Raw genomic sequence first — 21,323 nt, 5'->3', positions numbered from 1 at the left:
ATTTTGTTATTTAACTATAGAGAATTACATATCTATATGCAAAAGTATACATATATTTAATACCTGAGAAGCAAATATTATTTTTGTGCACCTGTGAGCCATTCACAAAAATTGAGTTTCTACTGGATTCAATGAAAATCAACTAAATATCAAGGAAGCAATACCTTGGAGACTATGACAATAATATAGCAAAATTAGAAATCAATAATAAAAGGATATTTGTTAAAAGTCTAGATATCTGTAATCTTCAAAATAAACCACTAAGAGATTTTTGGGAATAAAAATACTTAGATTATAATGAAGAAAACAGCAAGCCATCACTTTTAGGCTACAGCCAATGCATCTTAAGAAAGAAATTTCAAAGCCATGGGGCATGGAGGTGTGGATCTAAGGGGAAATAACACCAATAACAAGGACACCGCAACAGCAACAACCAGACCAGAACAGAGACTACACTGGCTGATCAGGATGGAGGATCATGAACTGAAGAACTGCTTAGTAGCATTTTTAAAGATGATAGTTTTCAATAAACTACATAATGCGTTCCATTAAGACCAGTTTTTAGAATGGAAGAGGATTTAACAGGAAATTAAAATGCTGTTGAGGAGCTATGGTAGGAAAACATGTACCAGGGATATAATTGTCAATATGTGTTGTAAAACACCACAACTTTCCCCCCCCCAGTTATTTTTTGCATCTGAGATCCCTAAAAGAAAAAGGAAAGAGAAAGAAAAAGACCAAGGATGGTTAGTTTGCCATGTCAGTCCATCTCACCTGTGGATTACAGCAATCCCCTGCCTGACCATCAAAGGAATTCACTACTGTTCTCTAGACTTCAGAGGGAACCAGGCTAGAACAGACTTTCTCACTTCTCAGCTTGCCTGGCAGAATCTCTGACCTAATAATATGAAGTTCCCAGATAGTGTAATTTTCAAACACTAATACCCATAAATCATAAGATATTCTCCACAATTTACCTTTAATGCTGTAGTAAATGAAGCAACAAAAAGAAGACTTGAGATGGGCTTATTACCTTTTAGCTACATAATAAGATAAATGCGGCCATGAAAGATCATTCCAGAGACTTTCATTTGAGTTCCAATATGAATATGGATTTTAAATTACTGCTTTTCCCTATAAAACCTTTTCCTTCATTTACCAAACATGAGTCTTATCTTCATCATACAAATGCAAAGGTAATTTATACTTTTAACTGGAAATTTACCATTGCAACCCTGATTTGCTTTGTACATTTCCTATCTTAGACGAGCTTTCCAGGTTATAAATAACTGAATGAGTGGTAATGTTTTATAAAATGCTTTAAAATTTCTTTCACTGGTGACATATGTTTCTCAATATCATTCCAATTGCTGTTAAATAAGTTTCTTCCCTTTCCTAGAAACTGCTCTTTTTACTCATGTACAATATCATATTGTTTAATTCAGTAATATCATTCAACAAATAATAAGCAAGTGCAATACTATATGCCAAGTTGAGTGTAGTGCTCTCAAATGTAAAGCACAGTTTTTCTCAAGTAACTAACACTTTGATGAAATAGAGGCTCATAAACCCATATAAGACAGTATTTTAAGGTATTGATAGAGGCAGACATAGGGCATTATGGGAGCATTTAAGGTAACATCTAATCCCACAGATGAGATTCTGGAGAATATAATTCATAAACTGGGATTGCAGGCTACCCAGGGAAAGTTCCTTTTGCCATGTAGGTTAAGGTAGGCAACAGATTCACAGGTTTGAGGGATTAGACTGTAAGCATATCTGATGGCCATTATCCCATCATGAAACAAAGTCAATACATATTTGGGAGGACTTGGTAATATATAAAGCTGGTATGGGGTGAGTGATAGAAAAAGTAAAAAAGACTCACATGTGTTTAATTTAGCTGACAGTAAGAAAAGGGATCTCATCAGCTGAAATGAAGTATAGGCAATCCTGGCTTTATAATGCTGTTGTGTTTTACAACTCAAGGCAAGATCCTCCACCAGCAAAACAAATATGACTCGCTTTTTCATGATACGTGCTTTATTACAGTGGTCTGGCACCAAAACCACAAGATCTCAGAGGTCTGTGTGTGTTAGAGGAAGAATCATTGAGGTGCGAGGTGTGCATCAGGAAGAGATGGAGGAGATTGTGGAACCTGAAGCCAGCAGGAGGTGTCTCACAGGCATGCTGCTGTCTAAATCCGAAACCTGGAGCATAGTTGTGCTGGAGATTTAGACTTGGATGTGCTCAGCTTTTAGGAGCAGAGCTGAAGTTGTGTTGGATAAAAATGCATAAGGAGAGATCAAGAGTGAGAAAGTAAGAAGAAGCCTGCATTCAGAATGTTGACTGAGGATTTGACAGAAATGGGAAATCAGGAGAGAGTACTATATTTCAGGAGCCAAGGGAACAGAGCTATGGTTTTTATAATGTTCTCCCCAAAGCCCCATTAGGGGTTGTTGCTATGTCATCATAGTGGAGAGAGGCAAATAGATGGGACTCCACATCTCTCATCAAAATCAAAGTAACTATGCTTTTGAGTTCCCAATTTACATTTGTTCATTGGGTTTTTATTTATTGTGAAATTGTACTGAAAATTAGAAAACCTTTACAGGAGAGAATTTGAGGTAGAGGGAATAATGAATTACACATCGCTGCTTGGCTGGAGCATGGTGTGAGTGTAGCCAGAACAAGGTAGCTACCCACTAATTATTCTATTGGTCTGTGTAATTAATGGTGAGCATTGTTGGTCCCTGTGTTCTCACAGCGTCGTGGGCACAGCTCAATGATGGTGCCATTCATACTGTTTTCATTTTGGTTGTAACTTCTCTGTGTCCCCTTCTAGGTTGTAAATACACTAAAAATTTAACCAGTGACTTTCATCTTTGTATTGCAAGTGCAAAAAAAAATATTATTCACTAGACTTCCTCTTCAGGAGAAAACTGCATGTCTTTAGGTAGAGAGAGATAGACCTCAAAAGCAGTCTCAAACAAAATATAATGATTACGGAACTGCTGTACAGGAAAAAGAGAGATGAATTCTTTTGTTCCTGAAGAGAAAGATGAAGAAAAGGAAGAATGAACATAAATAAATAAATAAATAAATAAATAATAAACAAACAAACAAACAAATAAATAAATAAATAGAAAAAGAAAGATAGCAAAGAAAAGGTAAGAGATGTTAAGATGCAACTCTGGCCCATAAAGTTGTCAGTAATTTTTCTACATTTATAAATCTTTTATTTTAAATTAATAACTAATGAAGGTTATGAATTTTTGGCTGAGCTAAGATAGAGCAAAACTGTGTATAGAGGAAGTATTTGAGGAAAGTGCCATGGAAATGTAATATCTTGGAATTTGAAGAGATCATGAAGAGGCTTTGAATTTTAATACACTAAAGGTATTAGAAATATAATATTTTAGATCAGTGATGCCTGATAAAAATACAATGAGCCACAAAAGGCAATTCACATATGGAATTTAAAACTTATTATAGGCACATTAAAAAAGTAAAAATAGATAATAGAATTAATTGTAATAGTGTATTATTTAACAAAATACACTATTACAATTAATTCTACTTAATATTTTACTTAAGCATGTAATCAATATTAAAATTATTAATAAAATAGTTTATATCCCTTTTTAATGCTAAATCTTTAAAATGTGGTGTGCATTTTATATTTAAGTAGACTTCAATTTGAACTGGCCAGATTTCACGTGCTGAACTGCCACGTGTGGCTTCCATGTTGAACATTAGAAAAAAAGCCTAGATCTCTAGAGTATAGGTAACCTGCAGCCAATATTAACATTTCATTTCCAGTGCTCCTCTGGGATTATTGAACTTGGACCAAGTATGGGCTTGCATCTGGGATGCTGCTTAACCAGTAATAAATACATTCCAACATAGCTGCCTAACTAATGCATGCATGTAAGTTAGGACTCAACAACATCCGTGAACACACCACACTTCAATCCATTCTCTCCCTTTACCTGAAAATGCCTCCAAGAAGGGATAAAGGCTACCCAGTCAAGTCTTCTCATAAACATTTTAATTACAGAACTCTTGGGAAACACACTAAAGTATTCAGTCCTGGGGGAGTCTTTTATCTAAGTCTTTTATCTGCTTTGAGCAGATGCACCTGGTTTGTGGATTGCTTCTGGCAGTCTGGGCTTTGGGGAAATGGAATCTATGGACGTGTACACATAGATTATTAGGAAATGTCATGAAAGCTATTTGAGTATAAAGTGGAGATACTTTATGATTAAAATAGATCTCTCTGAGTAAGTACTGTAGTTACATGCATCATTAGTGATCTCTTTTGTTAAGGAGGGTCAGGGGCTATTGTGATGTGGTGAGAAAGCACCAGGGGAGCTACACTAGGGATCCGACATCTTGCTTTGCCTGGGCTCTGGCTTTTTTTTAAATTCAAAATTATTGGTAGAGCTTGAAACTCTGGATTCATGTGAGTCTGGTTTGATAATTTAACTTTTTATGTTTTCATTAAGATATTAGAATATTAATATGAAGAAAATAAAAGTCTATGAAGGAAAACATACTTAATAACTTGGTTGGCAATACAACTCTGATTAATAAGTGAGTACTAAATGCCTGGCAGAGGTTACTTTATCTGGAGAGGTTGTGGTCGTGTAGGGTAGTCACCAGACACATGTGGCTATTTAAGTGAGTTAAAATGCAATAAAATTAAAATTCAGTTCCTCAGTTGCACTCGCCACATTTCAAATGCTCAATAGCCACATATGGCTGGTAGTTATTTTATGGACATTTCCGTCATTGCAGAAAGTTCTATTGAACAGTCCTGTTCCATAAATTAGAGATATTACTGAGAAATAGAGTGTCACAAACTAGAGAGAGAGGCTTTGTTTTGACTTAGGACATGTCAATAAAATGAGGCAGAGATGTCAGACATACAGCTAGGAAAATACTTTGTTTTGGCCTTGATGGATAAAGGAGGGTGATAAAAAGGAGGAAGATATAACAGGGGAGAGAGGCAGGGAACAAGAGAAATGGGAGAAGGCTGTATATTCTGCCATATAATTCTATACTTGTTAGTCCTACATTTTTAATAGCATTACTAAACTTGAGACTAAGCAGGTGTGTGTGTGTGTGTGTGTGTGTGTGTGTGTGTGTGTCCACTGTTAAAGGAACAAAGTTTCAGGCATAGATAGGTTTGGAAGCAGACAGCACCGAAATCAGGCAGGGGTCTGGAATCACAGCAATTGTGAAAAAGGCTTTGGCTTTTCTAGTGTTTTAGAATTTGTGATCCAAGCCATATATCTAGGTCCTTAAGAGAAACAGGGATGAGGCACTTAATATTTTTATTATATAAGTACATGAAATGATGTCTGATGTAAAATCGTCTTAATAAGATGGTTGAATGAAAGGATTAATCCGTTACCAATTGACTTTCTTAAAGCAACTTTTGTTCATAGACAACCATTAGTGTATGACAGCTATTTTCAACCTTTTTCATCTCATGCCACACATAAATGACTAAAATTCTGAGGCACACCAAAAAATATATTTTTGCTGATGTGATGAAAAAGGTATAATTTTCATCAAGCAGCTATTGTGATGGCTGCTGTCATTTTTTAACTTTGACAATAGAAGGGAAAAGGTCAATGCCCCTGTCTAAATAGTCAGATATGTATTGCATGTTTTAAAAATTCTTGTGGCACATCTCTTGAAAATTGCTGGTATATGGAGGGTTAATGCAGCACAATTTTTGACTTGCTTTGATTTTGTAATGACCATGTAAATTTAGAACAATGGCAGATCAGATGGAAGTACTCTTGGAAGCTTCCCTTTCACCTTTGGACGTCTGCAGTGTTTCTCTATGTTAGATTTATCACTATGTAGTACTCAAATTTTGTAACTAGGTTTACAAAATTCTGTAGCACATCTTCTTCAACTACAGGATAAACCTTGCATGTCAAAAAGGAGTTTGCAGACACCATTAGATTGAAAAAAAACGACAACCCACAAAAGGTAGATGACATGAAAATCCTGAGGACTGATAGAAGTGCTGAAATTGTCTTGTCTGGAAACTGGTTTAGAGTCAATGTTACGGAACTATATATAAAAAAGACTTCATTAAGTTAGTTTCCATTCTATTTATGCCTTTGTCATTTCTTTCGGTGTTTAAGTGAAAATAACACACAAGAAATCATTGCTGACAGGCCTAGAATTTATCTTCTATTATTTATGGTGATAGTCCTCTCTCCACCCACCATTATACTTAACAAGTCAAATATCAGTTAAAAGTGGTGTTTAAGACCCTGTAATTCACAGCACGTTATCTGTTTTGACTATATTTAATGGCCGGCACTTACTCCAAATGAGTTAAAGCATATCATTGTGCAAGCAGTTATTTTTACTACTTTACTGCCTTGTTAATTTTTTTCCTATTCCTCCTCTGCTATTCTGTTTTCTTGTAAGTTTTAATCACAGGATATAACTAGCTGGTAAACAGGATTAGGAACTGCATGAACCAGGTTGACAGGTGCAGGAAATTACCACTCTGACAAATGGATAAGTGCATATATGTACATCAAACGCCCTGGTCCCACATTTTCCTACAGGTCTGTAACTACGTGAGACTTTTCCCCTTTAACTCCACCAAACTTGGGATTCCTACTTATACAGAATGGCATTACTATTTGTTTATATTTTTGCTCAAGTAAGAAAATAGGCTTTCACAGTTGAATCAGTTAAGGTTTTGACTTTCTCAAATCTTATTGTGTTTAATAGCTTTCAATTTTTGAATAAGAAGAGAAATAGAGATTTGGATATATTAAAATATTGATTTTAAGACAATTTTTTTAATTGTCTTCTAAAGATCTCTACGAGAGCTTCTTGGACATCTGTATCAAATGTAGAATGAAACTCAGTTTACACACTAGAACCAGCTTTCATGTAAATACATGGGATTGTTTGTAAAGTTCGGTGACCCATGTTAAGAGAGCATTTGGCCAGTTATCTCCATAAGAGTCAGAGAAAATTATGTTCATAGTTATAATTATTAGTATGAGCTCTGTATAGTTTACTGGAAGATTATCAAAAGAGATTAAGAGAAAAAACCATAATATCTGCATATGAAGAGCTATAATCTAATGCAAAAGATAATACAAAAAGTGATTTTAAATAAATAAAATTCAGTCAAATAAGGCTAATAAAATTATATACTCAAGCCTTGAGTATCAAGATTAAGATATTTTAATAGTATCCTTGACAATGGCAAATGATAGTACACAACCTAATAAGTATATAGTAAGTATATAGTAACAACCCAATAAGTAAGTCAGAGCATAACCATTAAAAATGTTGTTTTCCAAAAAGGTTTAAAACTTAAAAATTTCTCACAGTATCATGTCGAGTAAAAGTAACCTATGAATCAGAGTCGAATTCATAGTGAGAAAATTGAGTCTATGCAGCTTCCAGAAATTTACTGTCACTCTTACATAAAACACAGGATCTCTTCTGCTGCGCAGTTCTTCCAGCTGTGTTTTGCTCTATCCCTCTGGTTGGTGTCATCTATTGCATCCCCTCATCAGTTTGTGAAAGCTTTGGCATCCAACTTATATCCATCAGAATAGGTTAGTTTTGATTGCAGTAATACACAAAAATCATAACAGTAAATATTTCTCTCCACTCATATTCTTCCCTGCTTTGCTCCAGCTCTACTTGTTGTATTTCCCCTAGAACTAAGGGTGATGGTGTCCTCCCTCCCTCCCTCCCTCCCTTCCTCCCTCCTTCCCTCCCTCCCTTTTTCCTTCCCTCCCTCTGGAAGTTTGTCACCTCAGAGAGCACAGAGACATGGTGCACCACACATAGGCTATTAAAGCCTCTATATCTCATCTGCACACACCATTACCTGCACATACAATTGGCCAAAGCGAGTCCAACTCACCACTGTGGGAATGTGGAAGCATTCCTCCAAGAGGAACACTAGAGGGAAGTACTAATATTTTATCTCATAGTAAACAGTAACACCCCCTCCCCCCCAACCTCTTATATCTCTTCTTAAGTGATTTCCACCACTATGCCACTTTGATTAGCCAAATTCAGGTCACTTCCTATATGATGGTTTTTGCCTCTTAAAGGAGCTCAAATCCTTTTCCCCTGCACAGCTTCTTGACTCCTGATTCAAGAAGAGAAATACTTCATGTAATGGCCCTCTAGTAAATGTGTCACTCAAAGCCAAAGATGCACAATATAATTCATCTGAAAAAGGTAAGGGGCTTGCATTGTGTTGAGTGATCTGGTACTGAGGTGGCCTGAAGCACCCTCTTTCTTATACTGTATATGCTTGGACCTTTTATATTTATCCTCTCACTCCCTTTTGGATCCTTTCCCACATAACCAGGTAGGATGGGCAAGTGCAATGGGGACCAATTAGCTCCTAATAAAAATTGAAATAAATATTTTTGATCTCTTAAATATCTTAATCATTCTTCTTTCTGCTTTTTTCCCCCTGAAATTGTGGCCTTTCCTTACATTAAATATGGGAAAATATATTGACCATTGTTTAGGCTTTGGTCTACCAGTAGAAAAGAATTTGCAATTTACTACTTTAGCTCAAGAATTTTTAGACAAACACAACACAGTAGGTTTTCTCTAAAATTTAGTGACTGTCAATGGCTTGTGGGATTATATATAAGTTATTATTTCTTTTCTTTGTATAGCTTTCCAGATTTTCTAACTTTTTATTTTATAAAAAGCACTTTTTACATTTAGAAAAATATATAATAAAATTATTTCAAAACAACATAAAAAAGGAGTACTACTAGGGGAGATTGGCACCAGGGAAATAATTTGAGTATAATATCTTGTTCATTTTTATATTATAGTTCTCATAGTACCAACTGTTGAAAGATGTTAATGTGACCTTATGGGACACACAAACATTTAAATCTACATTAGACAAATCAGCCCTTGTTTTGTGCTTCTGTGTGAAGCTGAAAAGAGAAGGTAAGACATGGAAAAAATTCAGGACAGGATTTTCTAGGGCTTTAGAACCACACTCCAATAACCGAGCCCTTGTGAGTTATCCTGAACTAAAAAGATGGAGAGCATTTTAGATGGACTTTCTCCATCTATTCCATTTAGGCTCTAAGAGCTTAGAAGTAAAGTAGACCATGTGTCATATCCCCCTACTTCTTATTGAAGCACAGATATGTTTAAGAATTTATAATTCAGAGCACATCCACAATAGGCAGAAGAGATGCAGGGACAGATATCAGCTGCTTGTTTGAACATTTTCTTAGGCAAAGAAAAGCTTTTTGTTTTGGGGTATATTTACCCAATAGAGGTAAGATAGGGAGGGAAATAGAGTCAACAGAGTCAAAGACCCAAAGAAAGACACGTAGGGAGGAGAGTTGGGGTGAGGGAGGAAAGGAGGGAGGGAGAGAGGGTGAGAAGGAGAGAAGGGGAGGGAGGAGCAAAGAGAAACTTTAATTTTCTAAAGGGGTTTAGGTCATAGGCCACTACCATGATCCTAAGAAGAAAAGGTCTAGGAAAAGTATACCCACAAGCATTCACTAATAAATAAAGTAGCTTAGATTCTGAGCATTTTATAGCAACATTCTTTTTCTTTTCTTTAAGAAAAGTGAAGCTTTTTTGTAGAATTCTGTCGTCAACACTTGAGACAATTGCAGAAGCTAGTTACCATCTGTGGAAATAGAGAGATGGACGTTAGAATGGACGAATCTTCTAATATTTCAAATGAATTGGAGCTAGATTAGGGAATTTATTTTTAGAGATACAATCTTTGGCCTTTATTCATCACTATATTAAGTCTTTGTTTCAACCAAGTAAAATAGTTATCATCAAATTATCCTGAATAAATGTTATGAACATTAATAAACTGTAATATGTAATTGATCTAAGAAACCTATATCAAAATTATCAAATTAATAGTCACAAAATGGACAAAACTAACACTTCAAATTTACAGTCCTCTGATCTCTGTCATGTTGACTGCTTTATTCACTATCATTTGCTTTATTATACAAATTAGAAGCCCAGTGCACATTTATGCGGGGGGGGGGGGGGGGGGGCAGGGAGGAGTGTTCCTCAGCCTGGCCTATACCCTCTCACAGTCCTGGACCCCTTGGGGGATGTCCGACTGCGGCTTAGGCTCTGTTCCCATGGGTCTAAGCTGGCAGGCGGATATCTCCTGAGAGGTCCTTAGCACTACCACGGAGGTGGGAGAGGCTCCTGCTACTGCTACTATCCTTTCTAGCCACGAGCCTGGCTTCTGGCTGAGCGGCACTCTCTCTGTGGAAGTGCATTGACCACCAGGGGACAGCACCTTCATTGAGTGTCTGCCACTTGGCGGTCAGTGCATGTCATAGCAACCGGTCATTCTGCTGTTCGGTCAATTTACATGTTAGGGTTTTATCATTATTATACAAATAGCTTTCAGGGATGTCATCGTTTACTGGAACATTGCATTTGTGTCATTGTGGCTTCCTGGCTGTCATAAAACTTCCTTTGGAAAACACTTCAGGAGATATTTGTGATTTAAAAATATAATTCAGATCAAATTATGAAAATTAAAACAATCCTTAAGTCAAATCTGGCCATGGAAGAAGTGAGTGAAATTCAGCATAAAAAGAAATGCATATATATTTATATTGCAGAGTCAGGAAAGTTCAAAGTAAGCTGGGGACAAAGAGGTTCGAAATAGAGAGTAAATATTATATAATGCAAAACAGTCAGAGATTATTATTGGTGGTCAACATGTTATGCAATGCCATCAATCTCTAAGAGTTTAAAAAGCAAAACAAAAGCATTCTATTATAAAAAGAGAAATCTCTACCACCTTAATCCATTATTAAAGGTGACCATTCATCCTTAGTAATCAGATCAATTTGCACTGAAATTTAGTTCTATATGTGTGAATTGGAAGTGATCTTATTAGTGTTCTACTACATCAGGTTAGATAAAATCCCCAATCCATTTCAGTTAAGTTTCTATTGATCCACTTAAGAGATCAATTTGGACTTGTTCGATTCTTTTGTCAAGGGATTTCATCTGGCTTGAGTTAACGTTATGAAATAAATGTGATTTAGAAATGTAAGATGGAATAAGAAAAAAAGTCCAGATGAGTGTTGACAATTACTTGAAGTCAAGCTTTTGCATTTGAGCATTGATAGGGCATTGCCCTGTACAAATGGACTGGAAAAATAATAGGACAAAGGAGTCAGAGTGCCTCAGCAGTCAAACCTGCCTCACTACTACTAGTGATTATGCTTCTGGTGTAATTTAACAATTGATATCTATTTGTCATTAAAAATGTGATTTTAGTTTTATTCTAAAATATTTTTTACATCTACTTATACTAACTTTATTAACCAAATGTTTCTCTCATACCTATTTTTCAGTTTTCTATTATTTTCAGCCTTTCATCCTAGTTTTTCTTAGAAGAGAAAGAATGGATTTTAAAATGTGTGGAGATCCTGTGACACTTACCAAAGTTCCACCTGACAACCATCTTTCTGCCTCCTTCCACCCTTCAGGAACAGTTTTAGAAGTTGTCCTGGTAAGAGAATGGCCCAGAAATATTCCTTTTTCCTACCTAATTCTCTTATCTTATTCCTAGAACAGGTGAGGAACTCCTTTAGCAGGAAGTAGTCTTCAAGAACTTGTCTTCACCTGGTAAAGAATAGATATGTAGATATACAGTGATTCTGCATATATTAGAGTCAGGAAAGTTCAAAGAGGTTTGAAGTAGAGAGTAAACACAATGCAAAAGAGTCAGAGATTATTATTGGTGGTCAACATGTTACATAATGCCATGGGACCCATCAGTGTTCAGGATGAAGAGCTACTCTAAGTTCCATGGGAATAAAGGATGTACTAGAATTTGTGGAAGTAATTAGACTATAGACAAATGTGAGGGCTTGTTGAGGAAGTATTGTGTGGAAGGAGGGTGTTGGAGGACTAGAGAAATAGTTATGAAAAATCATGAAATTTGGGGACCAGCAACAAATTGGGTCATGTAGGAAATCTAAGAAACTAAGCCCTCCTGATAGCCAAAGTGGGACCAGAAATGGGGGCGCACACTTTCCCTTGGGTTCTAACAGCATAAAAAAAAGAAGTAAAAGATGATGCAGGAGATAAGGCCCTGGGCAAGAAGTGAAATAAGATGCCCATTTTTTACCATATTTTTATTTCAATTATCAGAGGTAAACTTTAAAGAGCTCTATTATGACATTTCTTTTTTTTTTAATTTCTTTATTGATTAAGGTGTTATATATCTGTCCTTATTCCCCCATTACCCCCTATCCTCCACATTCATTCCCTTACTCCCCCCCCCACCCCAACCCCGTTGTCTGTGTCCATTGGTTAGGCTTATATGCATGCATACAAGTTCTTGGCTGATCTCTCCCCCTTACCTCCCCTATCTTTCCTTTGAGGTTTGATGGTCTGATCAACCTTTCTCTGTCTCTGGAACTATTTTTCTTCATCAGTTTATGTTTTTCTTATGGTTGTTGGTTTGCTAGATGAAGGGCAATAAGCTAGTTAGAAAAATTTGGGGCCCTGGCTAGGTAGCTCACGAGCATCATTCTGATATGCCAAGATTGTGGGTTTGATACCTGGTCCAGGGCACACATAAGAATCAACCAATGAAGGCAAACATAAGTGGAACAATAAATTTTGTGGGGGTTTTTTTCTCTTTAAAATCAATAAAAAAATTTAAAAATGTTCACCATGACATACATACCCTGTTTCCCCGAAAATAAGACAGTGTCTTATATTAATTTTTTCTCCCAAAGTTGTGCTAGGTCTTATTTTCAGGAAATATCTTATCTTTCCTTGCGCTAGGTCTTATTTTTGGAGGATGTCTTATTTTCGGGGAAACACGGTAGAATATATTTTGGATTCAACTTGCTTCATTTTAAGGATGAATAAATTGATCTATTCAGAATAATACAATTAGTTGTTCTGTCAGCCAACTCTGACTTCAGTGCTTTTTCCACTGGACCATATTCCTCTTTGAAGAGACATTTTGACTTAAGTTTCTGGCCAGGTCTCATACTTCTAAAACTCTCTGATCCCCTTATTGACATTTACTTTAGCAAATCCACTTTTCAAGGCTCAATCCTGAGAGGCAGGATGGTCTCTTTCTTCCCTAGAAATCATGCGAAAAGAGGTGGGTGACAGAATAGAATTTACTGTCTCTTTAGATTAGAACATAAGCATATTAATCTTTAACCAATTTCACCTGGAAATTCTGACAACCTCTTACATGTCCTTGACAATTTGAATAGGTACAAAAAGAATCAGAGATGACTCCTCTGCTTTAGCATAGCCTAAGTGTCAGGTAGTTCTACTGATCCATTCTGTTTTCTTATGTCACATTTAACTGCCTCCACATTGCCTTTTCAAATGCCTGCTAGCCCTGCCCAGTGTGTCTCGGTTGGTGTAGCATCCCATCATGGACCAAGGTTTTGGGTCTGGCCCCAGGTTGAAGCACATAAGGGAGGCAACCCATCAGTGTTTCTCTCTCTCTCCCTTCCTCTCTCAAAGGAAAAAAAAAGTTAATGCCTGATATAGTGGATTAACATTAAGCTTCAAATGTATTCCAAGAGAAAGGAAAAACAAAGGGTGTGAAAGGGATTTAAAGTGTTTTTGTTTGTTTGTTTTTGCTTTTTTCTCCCAAAGTTACATAAAAGTAGGAAAAACCTTACTGAAAATGCAGGTTATGGTTTTGGCATAAGACAACTTGAAGCCTTTGAAAACTGGAACACACTATGAATCTAAGTCTATCCTAAAATGTTTACAGCTTAAAGCTGTGCTGGTGCAGGAATAATGAAATTGGAATGCCTGGGTCTCTCTACCATCTAATATCTGTTTTGTCTTCCATTCTCAGGAGATTTCCAGGATTACCTGAACAAAGCACAGCCAACTTTAGTTGTGCTTGTAGGTTTCTCACTGGTGCTCTGTGTATGACACATAGAGTAGTAAGTTGCTGGTGCTGTTGATGAACAGTCATGGTAACACTTGGGAGTTTAATCAATCTTCAGAGCAGCGTATTGTTTATGCTGTTTATAGCCAATGTCGCAATGAGATCTTTTTTTTCACATATTTAACATTCACAAACGTTGCCTCCTTTCACCTACAGGGCAGTGGACTATTTATTTTCAGATTTCTGGAAGAGGTTGGTATTAATGAATTATTGTCAGCTTTTTGATAAGCTACTAAAGATGAAATCTACTTTTCAGGAGAAAGGCAGCTATTCTGCCATTCTGTTTCTTATGCCAAGAGAGGGTTGAGAGCAAAAATATTTTGGGCAAATGAAAATATAACGAATGGCAGTAATGCAGCACCAGCTTTGGGGGTACAGTTATTGGGAGGACGAGTGGTAGATGTGTGCTGAGCACATGGAGGCATTTCTGCTCTCAATTGCCATGTTTGGGGTCGGCCTGATTTCTCCTGCTTCCTGCTTCCCACAACAGCTAGGGGCTCAATGACTTTTTAAAAAGCCCCCTGAAAGAAGTTGTTGGAGAATGAATTTGATTTTGCAGCAAAGACTTTAGGAGAAAAGGGTTGATGTACGTAGACTTCGGTGGAGCATTAGGAAACGGGCACCCCACCTGGTCACACCCCTGCTTCAGCCTTGAATCTTATCTCGGCTTCTTGCCTTTCCTCACCATCTCCTTAGCTCCCACCCAACAGTTCTAACCAGCTACACAAGCTTAACAATTAGAATCCAAATGAGCATAAGCTCAAGTTTTAAAACCCCACATAATGGAAAAGAAAAGGAGAACATCAAAGTGGCCCATGGCCACTCACCCACATGATTCATGGACTTTTCATAGAATCTAGGGCACCAGGTGGATGAGTTGAATGAGCTGATTCCCTGCCTAGGAAGACTGAAGCAGCAATCCTTTGTGCTTCTGTGGGAACAAAATAGTCCCAAGAATATGATTACTCTGAGAAACTGGCCCGCAGGGCCAGGAAGAATCTGTGTAGTATTCAGTTAATTTTCTGACCAGTCATAATGATTTCCTATAAGTAGCAGTTAACAATCTAAATATTCAGAATAGAGGGGGCTCAGAGGGATACTTAGAGACTGCAAAGGTGAGGGAATGCTCATGAAGCAAGGTGTGGGAGCAGGTGGAAAAGAATGGATGAAGAATTTAAAAGAGAGAAGTGAAAAAATCTGTAGCTAGTAGCCTCTGTTGAGTACACTCTGCTAATGTTATGTAAAAACCTCCCCTAATCCTTCCACACCTTAGGAATTACGTGTCGATATATATATAGTAAGTAATGTTCAGAAACAGTTCTCCAATCCTTATCCTGGGTACATGTGATACGTCATTACCTTCAGGCAAAAGTGAACCAGAACCAAAACGCTGGCCACTTAAAGTTGGCTTTTGACACTTCCAGTATCTCCTTTTCTCTGACATTCTCTACCACGGCCCTCACATTCTGCTTCTTTGTGAGGATGGCCTCCACACTTAATACAGCAGCCCATCTGCATAAAGGAGTTTAATTCTTATGTCTAATTGAGCAAAATAATATCATGTCCTTTTCTAAAGGATGTTCGGGGAAACGGAAAAGGGACTTCAGCGAACACACGAAGAAGGAAACTATTTATTGCATTGTGGCGAGGAGTTTATTCAGCAGCACTGACATCTGAGTCTGCAGGTGACCTCGTCTGGACAGGTAGGTCAGTCATGGCATTCTCTAACAGAGGAGAGCAAGCAGAGTTTTGCAATATTTGTTCAAGTTTAATGGCTGATTCACTGCCCTGAAAAATTGGTTTCTTAAAGAAGGTTTTAATCTGAGTCTTATTGTATCCAGACTACATGAAGGGATATGGACCCCATCTTAGATAAACGGGCTCTGTAGATTCTAAATGAGTGGAATATTGACCTCGACTCTTTCCAGCAGTGTGGTTAGGCAGGATGGTGGAGATGACTTATGAGGCGAATTTACCACATTAATTTAGGTGACATACTCTTCCCCTCACAAATAGCTTCAACATTCTCTGCTCACACAGCAAGTATCTTCTTTCGAGTCAGCAGTAATAGAACACATTTGCTCTCTTCCACACATTTAAATAACTGGTTCATAAAAGCCTCGTGGAGAGTGAGTTTACACATATTTAAAAAAGGGTAGACTCTGTTTGTGAACTTCGCGTTTAGCACTGGCCCTTCCTTCAATGTTTGTTTTAGTCAAAATATTATTTTTTGGAACATCTTAATTGGAAATGAAAATACACAAATAAAATTACTAAGAATATGAGGTCTGTTGAAACAAAAAGTTATGACAAAATTTCATTACACTTGCAAGGATTCACTGTTAATCAGCTTCAAATTTTAAGTTTTCTTCTTATTTTAATAAAGGAATTACATATTTAAAAAATACTGTCCTCAAGGTGGGTCTTTTGAATTCCAAGTGGCTAATAACATATCATATTTATGGTGTATTTTCTTGATGATTTCTGTAGCCTTGGAAAGAAAGGTTCTTAATGAATGTAGCCACTGTATTTCCTATAGTCTTTCAGTTCTGTAAATATTATAAGGTATTTGAAAGCCAAAATTTCACACCTTTATACTTTATGATGGCCCAGTCCATGAAATTTGTACATGTGGGGGGAGGTTGTCCCTCAGCCCAGCCTGCACCCTCTCCATTCTGGGACCCCTCGGGGGATGTCTGTCTGAGAGTTTAGGCCTAATCCTGCAGAAATTGGGCCTAAACCAGCAGTGGGACATCCCTCTCACAATCCAGGACCACTGGCTCCTAACTGCTTACCTGCCTGGCTGCCTAATCAGCCCCTAACCCCTTCTGCCTGCCTGCCTGATCACCCCCTAACTTCTCCCCTGCTGGCCTGATCAATACCCAACTGCCCTCCCTGCTGGTCTGATTGCCCATAACTGCTCTACTGCCAGGAACTGCCTTTTCCACTGGGCCTTATCTCCGCTGTGCTCACAGCCATCTTGTGATGGCCAACTGTGACAATGTTAGGGTGTGATGCGTGAGGACCTTTGACCACCTAGGCTATTACTAGTATAGATTATAAACATGAGGTAGGTGGCTTATGAGTTTTATTTACCTTATCCTTTAGGGAGAAAGTGAAAGATAGCATGAATAAATAAATGGCTTCCCTCAACGTTAGGAGCAAATTAGGAGATAAATAGATTTTTCCTGAATCATCCAGTTTTGCAATCATTCTACTAGTATATTTAAAATGTGTCCAAAATTGACAAAAATGTACCTAAAAGTGTCAATTTAAAAAATTTAACAATAGTATACTCCATCATAACATATTTGACTTGAGAATATTGAAATGTAAATAAAGACTGGGTCACTTTAATTTGTGCTTATTATTTGTACCCCACATTGTTAAAATGAAAAGTATTTAAAGGGCTTATAAAAAAAACAAACAACTTTATAAGAAAATTGAAGAATGAAAAAATAAGTAGGCCCTAGCTGGCTTGACTCAGTGGTTGGAGTGTTGGCCTGCATACCGAAGGGTATAAGTAATATAAAAATGATTTTATCTCTGGCCCTGGCAAGTACGCATACAGGAAGCAATCAGATGAAGTGTCTCTCTCATATCAATGTTTCTCTCTCCCTCTCTTTTCCTCCCTTCTTTCCTTTCTCCCTTCAACCCTCTCTAAAAAGAACAGTGGAACAAATATTATAGGATGAGGATTAACATAACAACAACAAAAAGTAGGGAAAATAGGATAAATCTGGGGGTAATATTTAATTATAAAATACATTTTATAATGTCTAATAGTCTTTACTATAAGTTTGCTGAATATTTTTCCTCAATCTTCCCAGTACCCAACACAGAGAACATTTAAGGGGTATTTTATTCCTGATACTATAAGATTTTTCCTATGGATCCTACCTTTCATTTATATGAATATATATCTCAAGCACATATTTCCAAAATACTAAACTTAATAAAGGGATAATGTAGTGAGAAAGGATTATTAAACTAAGAAAGAACACTCAATTTTCATTAAAACATAACCTAAATTAGTCTTGGTATCACTTTTTTCAGTGGGATGAAATGGTTTCCTGGCTATGCTTAAAAAAAAAAAAAAAAAAAAAAAAGAGAGAGAGAGAGAGAGAGAGAGAGAGAGAGAGAGAGAGAGAGAGAGAGAGAAAATTAAAGTGGACATTCCTATATTTTCATGGTAATATATATTCAATATTCTCTCAACACCTCAAGATTATAGTGAATATTTTTATTCTGACAAGTTAACACATTGATTGACTAGGCCCAGGAGGAATGCAAAGTATATTTAATACAAGCTGAGCATATCTAGTTATCTCTATAAAACATATTGGAGGAATTCCAATGATACTGGCCAACTGGGAGACTATCCAGAGATATATATATACATTTGGACCTTGTTACCCTTCTCCTTATTTCATAGATCATAAACATAACTGTTTGTCATCTGCATGTTAAAGTCACATTAACAATATTTATTGAGTAACAATTATGCATCAAGGTTTTATAATTGCTATAGTTGATATTAGAAAAGAACAAGTTCATTATTTACAGTGTACAAAATATAGTAAAGGCACAGATCAAAGACTGTATAACACAACCTATGTAAGGAAGGCCATCAAGAACTACCGACCACCTCTGATAGAGTGCAGAGGAGGGAAGGATGCCTCTTTGAAAGGGATAGAACAAGGTTTCATGGAAAAGGTGACATTTATGGTGGGATTTGAATAATGGATATGATTTGAACCAGTGGAGGGGGATGCTCCTTGCACAAAGAATGCCATGGGTATAAGTACTGAGGTGCATTCAGTTCCATTCACATACTTAGCTCTCTGTACCCAGCAGCCACTATAGGAATTTGTTTCATCTCTCCTCTCATTTACACAGCTTTCCATTGCATCTCAGCCCCTCCACTTTGAAACATGACTCCTCTTCCCTATCTCTGTCTTTCTGGTTTCATTACAGAATCCTCGTTCCTGCAGCACTCACTTAAAATGACAACTTATTTGCATGATCTACATGAATTTGTCATAGGTGACTCTGAGAGATGCTCTGACTCAGATCACTCCCAGCTGCTTATTTGATAAGATGACGAGAAAACCACTTCCTTCCTATGCGCCTCCTCCCTTCCCATTGAGATGGCACCTAACACCTTGTATTGCAGATTACTTGACTCCAGGGCCCTGATTCTCTGCTTATAGGAGGCAGGATCAGATAATGGGAAAACACCATATCACAGGAACTGCGGGTCATCTGGTTTACTAGGAATAGGAGATATTCATAGAGATTGGTGAGTCAGACTGGAAAGATAGTAATTTAGGCTCATATTGTGGAAACCTCAGAATGACAGGCTGAGGAAATTATATTTGACTTGATAGGACATGGGAATCAAATGGGGGATTCTAAGTAGAATTTACTGTTTGCATTCATTTCTCTCTCTAGATACTCAGTATATGTCTGTGTGTGTTTTCCATGATGCATTTTTATATGAAAGAGGGTGGCGTCTAACAGATTATCTTCATAGTGCCATTCACAACTGCATGCACAGGAGAAAGGCTTTCTGGAGATGAGGGTGATGATGCAGGTAGGAAATGTTTGTTAGAACACAGTGCTTTTCAGAATATCACATTCATAAAGGGCTCAAGCATCATTGAGAGGGAAATGGATTGCTTATAAAGGAGAAAGTATTTTGGATATTTATCTGAAGAAACACAAAGCACTAAGTGGAAAGACATATACATCTATAAGTTTTTTGCAGCATTATTTATGACAGCTAAGACAAGGAAGCAACCTGAGTGCCCATCAAAGGATGAATGTCTAAAGAAGTGGTACATACGTACTATAATGGAATATGATCCAGTCATAAAAAAGAATGAAATCATGCCATCTGTAGCAACATGGAGGGACCTAGAGGGTACTGTATAGAGTGAAATAAGTCAGATAGAGAAAGACAAATGATTTCACATATATGTGGAATCTAAAAACCAAAGTAACCAACCAAACAGAAACAAACTCACAAGTACAGGAAACATTTTGATTGTTGCCAGATGGGAGGGAGGTTAGAGGTGAAGAAATTTGCAAATACAAATTGTTAGTTATTTAATAGTCATGGGGATGTAAAGTACAGCATAAGGAATATCTATATATATATAAAAGCCAAGAGATGGGAACACCCGAACAACCAGAATGATGGGAATGACTGGTTGCTATGATATGCACTAAGGCCAGCCAACCAGTCCAATTGGGGACTAGCCACTCCCCCCAGCTGGGCCTGGCCAGATCTGGGTTGGGACAAGCCAGCCAACCTCTCTCAGCCCCTCCCCACAGCTGGCCCAACCCCTGATTGCCCCCCCACCCTAATTGGGGTGGGGGCCAGCTGGCCAACCACCCACAGCTTCTCCTCCTGGCCAGCTTTGCCCTGATTGGGCCCTGATTTGGGGCAGGGCCAGTGGCCAACCTCCTGCAGCCTCTTCCCCCAGCTGATCCAGCCCCAATAGGCCCCCATCAGGGCAGGATCAACCAGACCCCACCAGTGCATGAATTCGTGCACCAGGCCTTCAGTAGTAGGCTTTCACATATAGCTATTACAGTAATAATACTGTAATAGCTATATGTGGTATCAGATGGGTACTAGATTTATCAGAGTGATCACTTCATACATTATATAAATTTCTTTATCATGGGGTTGTACACCTGAAACTAATATAATATTGTATGTCAACTGTAATTTAAAAATACAATAATTTTAAAGAGAAAGTAGACAGTACCAGAAAAAATGAAAATATGCACTAACCCCATGGAAGTCTTTAGTTTGAACTGGCAGAGCCTGAATGGAAATGAAGACAATCTCAAGAGTCCCATGCTCTGCTGACAGCAGAGCTGTGGTTCAGTTAGCTCTGAGCAGCGTGTTTAAGGGATATTGAAAACCTCCCAGTGAACAGTACACTTGGCAGCTCCCTGTTGGATCATCTCTGTCATGCGTCTTCTGTTTGGAAGTATATTATACACCAGTTATTTTGAGGAATATTTTTAATCAGTTGCTCTGTTCATTATAGCCCGGACAGGCCAACACAATCATAGACTGATGGGAATGTTTTATTCAATGAACCAAAGAAATATCTGCCAAGGTTATATTAAGACTTGCAGTAGACTGAAAATAATCAAATATGAATGGGTTTAGGTAGCCAATGGCACTGATAGCTTCTGAAGCTGAACATCCCCCCACCCCCACCCCTTCACTGCAGTTTATGTGAGTCACTGAAGAAAGAAACCTTTGGCATGATTATATTTTCTTGTGGAATGTAACTAATTTCAC

General features: G+C 37.5%; 1 protein-coding gene across 5 annotated transcripts in view; it reads left to right on the top strand.

Annotated features, from left to right (window-relative positions):
- SLC7A11 (solute carrier family 7 member 11) overlaps window positions 1-21,323 on the top strand; it is a 156,701-nt gene that overhangs the window by 88,870 nt on the left and 46,508 nt on the right. For 2 of the 5 annotated variants that reach the window (XR_004985544.2, XM_036423514.2), the window contains one exon: window positions 3,823-5,377. The exons of 2 other annotated variants lie outside the window; for them this stretch is intronic. Coding sequence is in view for 2 of the 3 variants with exons in the window: in XM_036423514.2 (XP_036279407.1) it covers window positions 3,823-3,842 (20 nt within the window). In the remaining variant the exon portion in view is untranslated. Of the gene's footprint in view, window positions 1-234; window positions 241-3,822; window positions 5,378-21,323 lie in introns of those variants that run through there. One more of the 5 variants, XM_045576780.1, reaches the window with a different exon arrangement.

This window comes from Pipistrellus kuhlii, unplaced genomic scaffold (assembly GCF_014108245.1).
Source record: "Pipistrellus kuhlii isolate mPipKuh1 unplaced genomic scaffold, mPipKuh1.p scaffold_m20_p_8, whole genome shotgun sequence".
In the NCBI taxonomy this organism is placed as follows: domain Eukaryota; kingdom Metazoa; phylum Chordata; class Mammalia; order Chiroptera; family Vespertilionidae; genus Pipistrellus; species Pipistrellus kuhlii.
This window is presented reverse-complemented; position numbering and strand designations above follow the sequence as displayed.